Source organism: Nicotiana tabacum, chromosome 4 (genome assembly GCF_000715075.1).
Source record: "Nicotiana tabacum cultivar K326 chromosome 4, ASM71507v2, whole genome shotgun sequence".
In the NCBI taxonomy this organism is placed as follows: domain Eukaryota; kingdom Viridiplantae; phylum Streptophyta; class Magnoliopsida; order Solanales; family Solanaceae; genus Nicotiana; species Nicotiana tabacum.
Window position 1 is genome coordinate 17827799 of NC_134083.1, and position 11150 is coordinate 17838948.

Below are 11150 nucleotides of genomic sequence, written 5' to 3' on the forward strand. Positions count from 1 at the left end.
ATTAAGACAAAAAGGATAATCTCTAAACAGGAAAGCACAACTTGTACTCCTTTTCTTTTTGGCATAAAATGACAGGTTTCGGCATTTTCATGGAAAAGTCACATTTTTTCTGGGTACAGACTCTTTTGAACAGAAATTTAACATATCTAACACATTTTCTCCCCCCATTTTTACCAAAACGTGCCTTTAACGTGTAGTCTTCTCCAATTCCAGAAAGAATCTTTCAATCTCAGAACTTTATATAAATGTACTCTTTCTAAATCCTTAAAAGTACTTCACCCTCCCCTTTTGACTTTTCCTTTCATCATCTTCTTCTTCTTCTTCATCATCTCCTATTTTTGTTGAAATTAATTGTATATATTTTTGCTGAAGAATTTTTGAATGGAATTAACGTGCTCGTCTCCACTTTCTGTGAACTCAACAATCAGCTTCAATTCTCAGCTTCGTCGCTATGTTTCTGCTTACCCTCACAAGAGATGTCAAACCGTGTTTTCGCTTTTCCCATATTGCCCTTCTTCCTCCTCTCATATTACTACTACTACTACTACTACCGCCACCACCGCTACTAGCAGTTCTACTTCGTCCCTTTTTGGAATTTCCCTTTCTCATCGACCCTGTAATTCAATTCCTCGTAAAATCAAGCGCTCTTTGTATATTGTCTCTGGAGTGTTCGAGAGATTTACTGAGAGATCGATCAAAGCTGTGATGTTTTCACAGAAAGAAGCAAAGGCTTTGGGCAAAGATATGGTGTATACACAGCATCTTTTGCTGGGTCTGATCGCAGAGGATCGTAGCCCTGGTGGATTCCTTGGTTCTCGGATAACTATTGATAAAGCCCGCGAAGCTGTTCGGAGCATATGGCATGATGACGTGGAGGATGATAAAGCGAAACTGGCTTCTCAGGACTCCGGTTCTGCTACGTCGGCTACTGATGTAGCGTTTTCTTCAAGTACAAAGCGCGTATTTGAGGCGGCGGTTGAGTATTCAAGGACCATGGGACATAATTTTATTGCTCCTGAGCATATTGCTTTTGGTTTGTTCACCGTTGATGATGGTAACGCTACTCGTGTGCTCAAGAGGTATTACAGATAGTCAGTCAAGAAAGCTATTATTTTTTTTCATTTTTTGGCAAGTAGTTTTGTTTTCAGTATAGGAACTGCTGGTTTTTTTGGTAGAGCAAGCAAGTAGTTAGAGGCGGATACACGATTTGAATATGTGTTCGGCAGTCCATTTTGGGTTTGAAATCTATTATTTGTATTTATTTGGTGCATATTTTAACATATATACATGTTTGAGCCAAAGTTAATTGGGTTTAGATGAACCTTTAACTAAAGCACTACATCTGCCTCTAGTAGTGGATGATGAGTATATTAAGAGCAAAAGTAATAGGCTTTTGGTAAAGCTGAAACAATCTTCGGATCACGAATAGATAAGCTAATGTTGCTTATTTTGAGTCCAAAACAGCTTCTACAATTGAGGAGCAATGAGATGTTGTCTCCGACTGTTGCTAGGAAGCAATGAACTTATTGCTAGAAGTTATCCTTCACTCGTTTATCCTTGCTTGCCATATATTACATTTAGTGTTGTTTTGCCTCCCAAGCGTATACAAAATACCAAGAGATATTTGTTTGTTTGCTTACCTTAGTATTCTGTTCTTAACTTATGAATGATATCTGCCTCTTTTTATTTTTATTTGGGTTGTCTTCTTGTGTGTACATGTATGTGCATATTCTTTTTCAAGTTGTAGGCCTGACAACCGTAGCTTAATATTTTGACCTCCTGTAGATAAGCAATTTCTGTTTCTGTCTTTCTGATGGTGCGCTATGCATGAACGCATATTGTGCTCTAAACAAAGCATGCTGATATACTTGTCAATAAATAGAAAAATAAAAAAACAAATGCTCTCTTGCAATATGATTATCTTTCTGTCATCTATTACAAGTAATTTATATAAGAATGGCATGGTCAACTGACCTAATTTCAGGTTAGGAGTAAATGTAAATCGGTTGGCAGCTGAGGCAGTTTCCAGGCTTCAAGGAGAGCTTGCTAAAGATGGTAGAGAGCCAATTTCATTCAAAAGGTCGCGCGATAAATCTTTTCCTGGAAAAATAACTATCGACAGATCCGCTGAGAAAGCAAATGGTATGGCCAGTTCCTCTCACTCTCTTGTTAGTGTTTAGTTCGGCACGCTGTCTCAAATGCATTTCATTTCCAGCAGAGAAAAATGCTCTGGAGCAATTTTGTGTGGATCTTACTGCCCGTGCAAGTGAGGGCCTTATAGACCCAGTAATTGGCAGAGAGACTGAAGTTCAGAGAATTATCGAGATTCTCTGCCGTCGAACCAAAAACAATCCTATTCTGCTTGGTCAAGCTGGGGTTGGGAAGACAGCAATAGCCGAAGGGCTGGCGATAAACATTGCTGAGGGAAATATCCCTGCATTTTTAATGGTGGGCTTTTCAATGAATTCATATTTTGTATTCTTTTTATTTTTCCGGGGATTCCTTGAACCATTTTGTAATTTAATATGCATCTCCTATACTCTTGTTCCACTAACTGCTGCACCAACTTAACTAGTGGTTATTTGCTACGTACACAGAAAAAGCGGGTAATGTCTTTAGACATTGGACTACTGATTTCAGGTGCAAAGGAGAGGGGTGAACTAGAGGGGCGCGTGACTACATTAATTAAGGAGGTAAAAAAGTCAGGTGAGCATAGAATGGAAGTAAAATTTGGTCAAATTTTTAGATCATTGGCTTAGCTTGGTGACATAATTTGCAGGCAATATCATTCTATTCATAGATGAGGTCCACACCCTTGTTGGTGCTGGCACAGTTGGACGGGGAAATAAGGGTTCTGGTCTTGACATTGCTAATTTGCTAAAGCCAGCACTTGGGCGGGGTGAACTGCAGGTAATTTCCTATTCTGGTTCCATGCATTACTCTATGTAGTTGCATTCATAATGTTGGATTTTATGGACTCTGTGCTTAAATTTTGTTCTTGTAACAGTGTATTGCATCTACCACCATGGATGAGTTCAGATTGCACATTGAGAAGGACAAGGCCTTTGCCCGAAGGTTCCAGCCCGTCTTGATTAATGAACCAAGTCAGGTGAATAATACTCTATGCATTTGTATGCACAAGTGGGTATCTAAGGTCCTAACAGATATTCTTGTTTCCTAAATTATATAGGCGGATGCTGTCCAGATACTGTTGGGATTGTGTGAGAAATATGAGTCACATCATAAGTGTAGATACAGTTTGGATGCCATAAATGCTGCTGTGCAACTGTCAGCAAGATATATACCGGATAGGTATCTTCCCGACAAAGCTATTGATCTTATTGATGAGGCTGGTAGTAAATCTCGTATGCAAGCTCACAAAAGAAGAAAGGAACAGCAGGTATCTGTACTCTCACAATCACCTAGTGATTATTGGCAGGAGATTAGAGCTGTTCAAGCCATGCATGAAGTGGTAATAGTACTCAATGTTATACAAACTCTCTAGATTTTGCAGTCTTGAAAATTTTGAACTACCTTATGTTGTCTAAATACAATAACCTGTGCCCCCTCTATAGCAGATCCTGGCAAGCAAGCTGACAGAAAATGATGATGCATCTTGTTTGAATGATGACAGTGAACTTCATTTACAGCCAGCATCGTCTTCTACATCTGATGAAGATGAGTACGTAGAATAAAGATTGTCTGAAGTCATAAATTTAAATCATAAGTAAATTAACTTAAATTCTTTGATTTCTACTCTAGACCTCCGGTAGTTGGACCTGAGGAAATAGCAGCAGTTGCTTCACTCTGGACAGGCATTCCCCTTAAGCAGCTTACTGTTGATGAAAGAATGCTTCTGGTTGGTCTTGATGAGCAGCTTAGAAAAAGGGTTGTTGGTCAGGATGAGGCTGTTACAGCCATTTGTCGGGCTGTTAAGAGATCCAGAACTGGCCTTAAGGACCCAAATAGACCAATTTCGGCAATGCTCTTCTGTGGTCCTACTGGAGTTGGAAAATCTGAACTAGCTAAAGCTTTGGCAGCGTCTTATTTTGGTTCTGTAAGTATTAATAAAAATGAGCTGTTTTGCATTATTCATCCAAAGACGCATCTCCAGATTAAGCAATTGTGGTACTCTTAAATTGAAATATTGCTTCCCCACAATTTTGGTTATTAAATGTAGAGCATGTTGACCAAGATTTCTGGCAGCATTATTTTGCACAAACAAAATCTTGCTCTTATTAGTTTGTCTAAATTTGAGAAGAACTATGTAAGATAAGAAATGTGCTTCATCTTTTCATTCTAGATGCCTTAATTGTTTCACCAGACAGTCCCCGAGTTTTGCCACTGAAGTTAGTTTTGTTCAAGAAGTTGCAATCCAGCCACTTCAGTGACAATGGTTAGGCACTGGTAATAGTACTGGTGTTCTCAGGACTTTTTTTGGTTCTGATGTTCTTGGGAATTTTCTATGTTGTTGGTAGTGGTGATTCGGGTAAAGAAAGTATTATACTATGATAGTAAGATATGGTGACTGTGTTTTAGGTGGTTGTGGACACACATGATAAAAACCGGAAAGAGAGAAGGAAAGGGTACCGGAGGCTGTGCTGTGTGTCCATTCTAGGTTTCTATGGCTATTACGGCATGGTCAAATGAAGCGTTGGAAACACCACCAATTAATCTTGTCGGAGAACGACTTCTGATTATTGGTGGCCACTAATAAGTACTTCAAGTTCAGACATACTAGGTACTAGGTAGTGCTCTATTACTGGCTTATTTCAAATCTCTTTTCCTGTTGCCAGGATCAGATTATTCCTTCATCCATTTCAATGAGAAATGAAGTCAAGCATTGTCTATGCATCTGATAAGTCCGCTACATTTACTAGATCCTTGCATCTTACACCCCACTCAGCCCGCCTCAAAAGAAAGAACAGAAAAAGTCTCTGATCACCTATGGTGGGAGGCACGTAATTTGGCAAAATAAATGAAAAGTACTAAGTGAGCTTTGATAATGCGTATGCTTCGTCTAAAAGTTGGATCTTAGTCGTATAGTTAGCACTGCTTTTAATCTTGTCATCACACTGAATTTGGATCTCTTGGTCCTAGACGGTTTGTGACTTAAGTGCAGAGATTGAATCAAATCAAATTCATCTGAACGACATTCTCTGTTCAACCTTTTAGATGAAAATTGTGGCTAAGATTTCATTAAAAAGAATTTCATCATCAAGAATTATACTTCTACTTTTCTTAAAAGTTCATCATCAAATTGCTAGAGTTATATTTGTTATCTTCGGTTCTGTTTCATTTTAAAGATCGCTTGGTTTTGTGAATTTCTATGTACTCAGCGAAGTATCTTTTTGTGTTGCACAGGAATCTGCCATGCTAAGATTGGATATGAGTGAATACATGGAGCGGCATACTGTGAGCAAGTTAATTGGATCGCCTCCTGGTTATGTAGGCTATGGAGAAGGAGGAACACTTACTGAAGCTATCAGAAGAAAGCCTTTCACTGTAGTGCTGCTAGATGAGATTGAAAAGGCTCATCCTGACATATTCAATATTCTCCTTCAGTTGTTTGAAGATGGTCACCTAACAGACTCTCAGGTTAGATCCGTTTTTACATCTGGCTTATTGTTCTAAAATGTTCCACAAGGTGGGGTGTAAAACTTGTTTTGGAAGATTGTCGTTGCTAATTATGAAAACTTGATTCAACAGGGAAGAAGAGTATCATTTAAGAATGCCCTGATAGTGATGACTTCTAATGTGGGTTCTACAGCCATAGTAAAGGGTAGACAGAATACTATTGGCTTCTTGCTTGCTGATGACGAATCAGCAGCCTCCTATGCTGGTATGAAAGCAATAGTGATGGAAGAGCTCAAGACATATTTCCGCCCAGAGTTGATGAATAGGCTAGACGAAGTAGTAGTATTCCGTCCTCTAGAGAAGCCCCAGGTTCGTATAATATACCTCTAGTTTGATCTGAAAAGTTGCATTGATCTGATAACTCAATGGACTGGGGTGGTCTTTTATTCTCTCACATCTCTTTAGAAAGCAGTCGGATACTGTGAGTTACTGCTTTGTTTTTTCCGTTTCAGATGCTCCAGATACTAGACCTGATGCTGCAGGAGGTAAGGGCTAGGCTTGTTTCATTGGAAATAAGCTTGGAGGTGTCAGAAGCAGTAATGGAGCTTATATGCCAACAAGGATTTGACAGAAACTACGGTGCACGCCCTCTTAGGAGGGCTGTTACTCAAATGGTTGAAGATCTCCTGAGTGAATCTTTACTTTCTGGGGATCTCAAGCCTGGTGATGTAGCTATAATTAATTTAGATGAGTCTGGAAATCCTGTTGTCGCTAACAAGTCAACCCAGAGTATCCATTTGTCTGATGCGAACGGAAATCCAGTTGTCACAAACAGGTGAAACCAGTGTATTCATTGGTTGATACATTTGTATTGTAAGGTATAACAGCACGATGCAGCTCCCTGTATGAGAGTAAATTTTTGTATAGTTTTAGATAGCTGATTCATACATGTAAAGACATGCCGCAGATTATTCTTTCAACAATGTGTAACTTTTATGATCGTTGTATTTAACCCACAATTTATCTGCTAAAAAGAGAAAGAAGCTAACCATAGTTCACCTTATTTTTTATGAAGATAGAATTAGTTAATCATGTGAATAATGAAAAGCTTCAACCAAGACGGGTTTGGTTGTCGGATATTCTTTCTACGGAAGATGCGCTTGGTTAATCATCACGAACTTTCATTTAGTTTATCAGAGGGAAAGAAGAGAACAAAGAAAAGACACGACTAACCAAACCTTTTGTTTTTTGTTTTTTGTTTTTTCTACATTCTCTCTCATCCAACCGACAGTAATACAACTTTGACACATTAATTCAGCTTTCTCACTTGATGCTTTCAAGCTAAAGATATAAACTTGGCAGCTATTCAGTCTTTTAAGATCAAAATGCAAGAAAAGGTCTTAGTACACAGCAGAATACAATTTAATCCCTATCTCTTAAAAATGAATCTGCAGATCAACCGTGCATGACTAGAGGCACGGTACTGGCATCGGAATGTTCCACCTCACACATGATAACTCCGGGTGTCTACTCCTGAAAAAAGTAAAAAAAAAAAAAAAAAAAAAAACAGAGGAAATTAGGCGACTTAAACAGTACAATGCAGTTTTCTGGAATACATTGTGAAAGTCAAAGGGCATAAACAAATAGACAAGTCTACTAATGCATTTACGCATTAAGCTAGATGATTTATTTAACACAGCTAAACCGGTGCTGACAAATAACCAACCCGCAATGAATAGGGAAGGTATAGTAATGCTATGAGTGATTCTCAAAACTTTGGCTCAAGAACAACAACAAACCCAGTAGTTTCCCACAAGTGGGGTCCGGAGGGGTAAAATGTACGCAACCTTACCACTTTGGCTCACTGTTCCAAAATTTAGGCATGCAACAGTTAAGTAACTCAGTACGTTGACCAAAATGATATTCTTCTTGTAAGCTAATGCAAGTACCAACCAGTTCCAGATGATAACCCAGAAAACTTAAACAAGAGGCAGTATAACATAAGAAAAAAGAAAGACAGTCATCAAGTTTTATATTAGAATAATTTGCACCTGCTCCATATCTGTAGGACCGTCAGTCTTCTGCTCAGGTATATTTTCCTCCTCCGTCTTGTTAGCTTTATCGTCGCCATCTGTTACCATCTTGTCTTCTTTGGCGTCTTCCTTTTTAGCAGCAATATCGTAATCACCAATATTTAGATCTGCAGGAAGCTGGCCAGACCTCAATGCCTGCACAATTTTACACGTCACCATAAGTTTCCCAAAACATATTAGAAAAAGTAAGGGGATATGAGCAAGGTCTTCTTCATAAAGGAAAAAGTTGACAAATATACTAATTTAGTAAATCAAAACTTTATGTATCACCTGTTCAAGTCTAGCAACCTCCTCGAGAGTTTGGGAATTCACAATGGCAGCCTGCACATGCAAAAAGAAATAAATTAATTGAACTAGCAAGAAGGAAAGGACTGTTCTATTCACTTTTGGAGTGGTGTCTTCTTCACAAATCCATGAGGAGAGTTATTCGGCATGCTTCAATCTACTGGGTGCGGTTCCATAATCATGAAAACCCATATTTAGACCAAATTTTACCAATAAAGAGAAAAGCTTAGTGCATCAAGACCAATAAGTATAAACTCCTTCTAGCCTCTCTTGTGCAACGGTCCATTGATGTTGACAACAAATTCAGTGGACATGACATGCTCCTATTATAATAAAAGAGCTAACTAGTTGAGCTCTGACCTACAAGTCACTGGAAGAGTCTGATGACTTCTCTTACAAGATTCAAACAAGTAGCCTCAATCCAAAGAAGGTACTGTTCTTCTATGACTCAATATATAGTTTTCTTTCTAATGTTCTGGTCTATTACGACCTGATATAGTGAAGATTGCTTTGTTAACCACTGTTCGTTCTCAAAAAGCATTTCATTTTATGATTGGTTGTGTTGCTGAAACTAGTTGATTTGTAAGCTTTATATGGGCAAAGTGCTGTTCACAGAGCTGTACAAAGGAGTACTGTATTTTTTTATTTTTTTATTTTTGGGGTGTGTGTGTGTGGAATGATTGGCACTTGCAACTGAAGGCTAGACAGAAAACATAAATCAGATAGTAAGTAGTTGACCTCTTTTACACAGACAGTAAATAGGTTGGTCCTATCCATATTTCATAACAACAAATTCCCTCGACATATAGACATGTCAAAACAATCTGTTCCACCATCCTAATCCTTAAAATGCAATCGAAAAGAGGAAGAATTGCTAAGGAACAGTAAGTGATAAATGACATATTGTACCTTAATTGCTATAATTTGCTCAGGTGTAGGAGCAACTGGTTTAGGTGCTTCATCTTCCTTTGTTTCCTCGGTGGCTGCCGGAACCTCACCAGGTACAAAGGTCTTCACAGATTCCTTTTTAGCCTGTTCTTCAGCTTCTTCTGACGCAAATAAATTACTTGCTTCCAATCGCTCCTATATCAACAAAATTAAGCCCGACAGCTCAATATGCAGCTGTTTAAAGTAATTCTGGGTGCTTCCTCACCCACCTCCAATCCAAAGGAGAAAATATAACATTTGGATTGGTTAATCATAAACGCAAATGGAATACAAGCTTCAACGGCATGGAGTACAAAAGCTCGATTTCATACATCACTTAATACAGATTTAACGAACATACCCTAGAAATTCTGGCATGAAACCAGAAACAACCAGTCAACCATCGAGCATCAGCGAATAAAGAGATGAGCAAGCATACATAATAGTTGTATGTTTATATAGACAAGTAAAAGAGTGTAGTAACATTATATGTTAAGGTCTGAGTTCATGTGTCTAATCCCAGAATATCTCAATAAAATAATGCTTATTGGCAATCTCATAAAGCAAACAACTACAAGTTAAATCCAAGACAAGTAATAGAGTTTTTCTAACCAAATACTATTAAGTTTTCGACGGGTAATAGAATTTATACCAGCTATGTCCTCTGCTTTAAGATATAATCTTAAAACTTCTTTAAAAGGATAAAATTAAGATACTAAGAATAGACAGCACCCTAAACCTAAAAGTATTTTTCATTTAGGCACCTTATCTTGGGGTTCGGCCTATTCAAGGAGGGTAACCTTTGTCTTCTCCATTTCCATTTAATTTTCTAGCAAACAGATTTACAAGGTCTGTCATTTCTCTATGTGTGCAAACTTGACGCTATCTTATGCAACTACACTGGTTCAGACCGCATGCTGAACAGCCCCCACTTAATTAAAGGAGCATTTTGCAAGGATAAAAGAAGAAAATGCATATGGTTTCAAAATTGGGAACCCATTCTCTGTTTCTTTTTATACGTAATAAATTGTTATACTTTTTCTAGCATGTTTGAGGAAATTCAGGATGGCACCGTATTTCAAGTCCAAATAACAAGTACAGCAGGACAATTTTACCTAAAACCACAAGCTGAACCATCAACATATTTTAGGAGTTCCTACATCATTCAAATGAAGAGACGGAAGGAACCAGCAAACTAACCTTTTGCTTTACTTTCCTGAAATCCAACAAACGCAAGGACTTCAATTTGTGAATGACATAAAGTCGATAATTTGGTCTCTTTGTGATATTGTTGTCAAGCAGACTAAGAAACTTCAGGTTTGGTAGAGACGCAAGCGGATCAATTTCAACCAGATTTGTAAGTCTATTGCTGGTAAGAATCAAAGTGTGCAACTTTGGCAGAAACTCTGCAACATCACAAAAAACAAAAACAAATCTCTCATCAAATAAAAACCCTAACAAAATCAAATTTATGACACTTAGAATGGAACATAAACACTTCATTCGCCTAATATCTCACCTCCAATGTTGGGGTTAATACGCGTAATCCTATTGTTGTTCATTAGTAAGGTTCCAAGCCGATTAAGATAAGGAAAATTCTCGAGTTTAACAATCTCATTATCAGATAAATCAATTGTGTCGAATTGATCCTGTTAAACAAAAAAAGCAATTTCTGAAACTCTTCCCAATAAATATAAATCTTAAGTAAAACAAGAAGCAAAAGAAGCTGACCTCAGTAGCACCCAAGTTCTCAATAACAGGAATCTTATTTCCTGTGCACAAAAAAAAGTTATAAAATTAAACATTAAGCTTTTACCACAGCGCGCTTTAAAAGTTATGTGTTGGAGTTCGAAGCTAAAAGAGAAATACTAGGGTTTAAAGAAGAAACCTCGAAGATCTAACTCGCGTTCGCGAATGGCATTGAAGAAGTGAGGACTTTTCCAAATCAAATCCGCCGTTAGCCTCACCATTTTTCTATCACTTCTGCAGCCGAAGCAAGAAAAACCCCTATATTCTCACTGCTTAAGGTTTTTGTAAGCCTGGAGGAGAAACTAAGAGTAAGTTTACTATATTGCCCTTGGTCGGACTATATTACAGTACGATTCGGCTGTATATATGTCCAAAAATTGTTCTGCATTACATTTTTCGGCGAATACATAAACATATTGTTGTCAATTTTAATTCTCAAAATTAATAGTACTAATACATCACTTCTATAATCTCTTTCTCACATTTACTATTTGCTATAAGTTACTTTTTGCCTAACAG

At 37.9% G+C, this 11150-nt stretch overlaps 2 protein-coding genes across 5 annotated transcripts; one reads left to right on the top strand and one right to left on the bottom strand.

Moving 5' to 3' along the window:
* The first annotated feature begins 28 nt into the window (after positions 1-28).
* Positions 29-6611, top strand: LOC107774412 (chaperone protein ClpD, chloroplastic). 4 transcript variants are annotated; one of them, XM_016593935.2, is made up of 12 exons: positions 29-1079; positions 1985-2142; positions 2216-2448; positions 2598-2706; positions 2780-2910; positions 3008-3109; positions 3191-3472; positions 3579-3682; positions 3763-4057; positions 5365-5598; positions 5710-5946; positions 6090-6611. In XM_016593935.2, the coding sequence occupies exons 1-12, from the start codon at positions 382-384 to the stop codon at positions 6414-6416; spliced, it is 2910 nt and encodes a 969-aa protein (XP_016449421.1). In that variant the 5' UTR covers positions 29-381; the 3' UTR covers positions 6417-6611. The 4 variants fall into 4 exon arrangements, with proteins under 4 accessions (XP_016449421.1, XP_016449422.1, XP_016449423.1 ...); XM_016593936.2 differs by having other exon boundaries at positions 2219-2448; positions 3576-3682; XM_016593937.2 differs by having other exon boundaries at positions 2219-2448.
* A 195-nt stretch (positions 6612-6806) lies between these two features.
* LOC107774413 (U2 small nuclear ribonucleoprotein A') lies at positions 6807-10926 on the bottom strand. Its single transcript, XM_016593938.2, has 8 exons — positions 10771-10926; positions 10614-10654; positions 10402-10531; positions 10083-10288; positions 8865-9038; positions 7941-7991; positions 7629-7805; positions 6807-7110 (listed from the first exon to the last, which is right to left on the bottom strand). Exons 1-8 carry the CDS (start codon positions 10850-10852, stop codon positions 7105-7107), a joined length of 867 nt encoding a protein of 288 aa, XP_016449424.1. The 5' UTR covers positions 10853-10926; the 3' UTR covers positions 6807-7104.
* Positions 10927-11150: the final 224 nt, after the last annotated feature.

Coding starts and splice junctions, on each gene's coding strand:
- LOC107774413 (XM_016593938.2), bottom strand. CDS start 10,852: ATGGTGAGGCTAACGGCGGATTTGATTTGGAAAAGTCCTCACTTCTTC. Junction 10,655..10,770: donor ACGCGAGTTAGATCTTCGAG/GTTTCTTCTTTA, acceptor TTTTGTGCACAG/GAAATAAGATTCCTGTTATT. Junction 7,806..7,940: donor AGGTTGCTAGACTTGAACAG/GTGATACATAAA, acceptor AAAATTGTGCAG/GCATTGAGGTCTGGCCAGCT.
- LOC107774412 (XM_016593934.2), top strand. CDS start 382: ATGGAATTAACGTGCTCGTCTCCACTTTCTGTGAACTCAACAATCAGC. Junction 2,911..3,007: donor TTGGGCGGGGTGAACTGCAG/GTAATTTCCTAT, acceptor TTCTTGTAACAG/TGTATTGCATCTACCACCAT. Junction 3,683..3,762: donor TCTACATCTGATGAAGATGA/GTACGTAGAATA, acceptor TTTCTACTCTAG/ACCTCCGGTAGTTGGACCTG.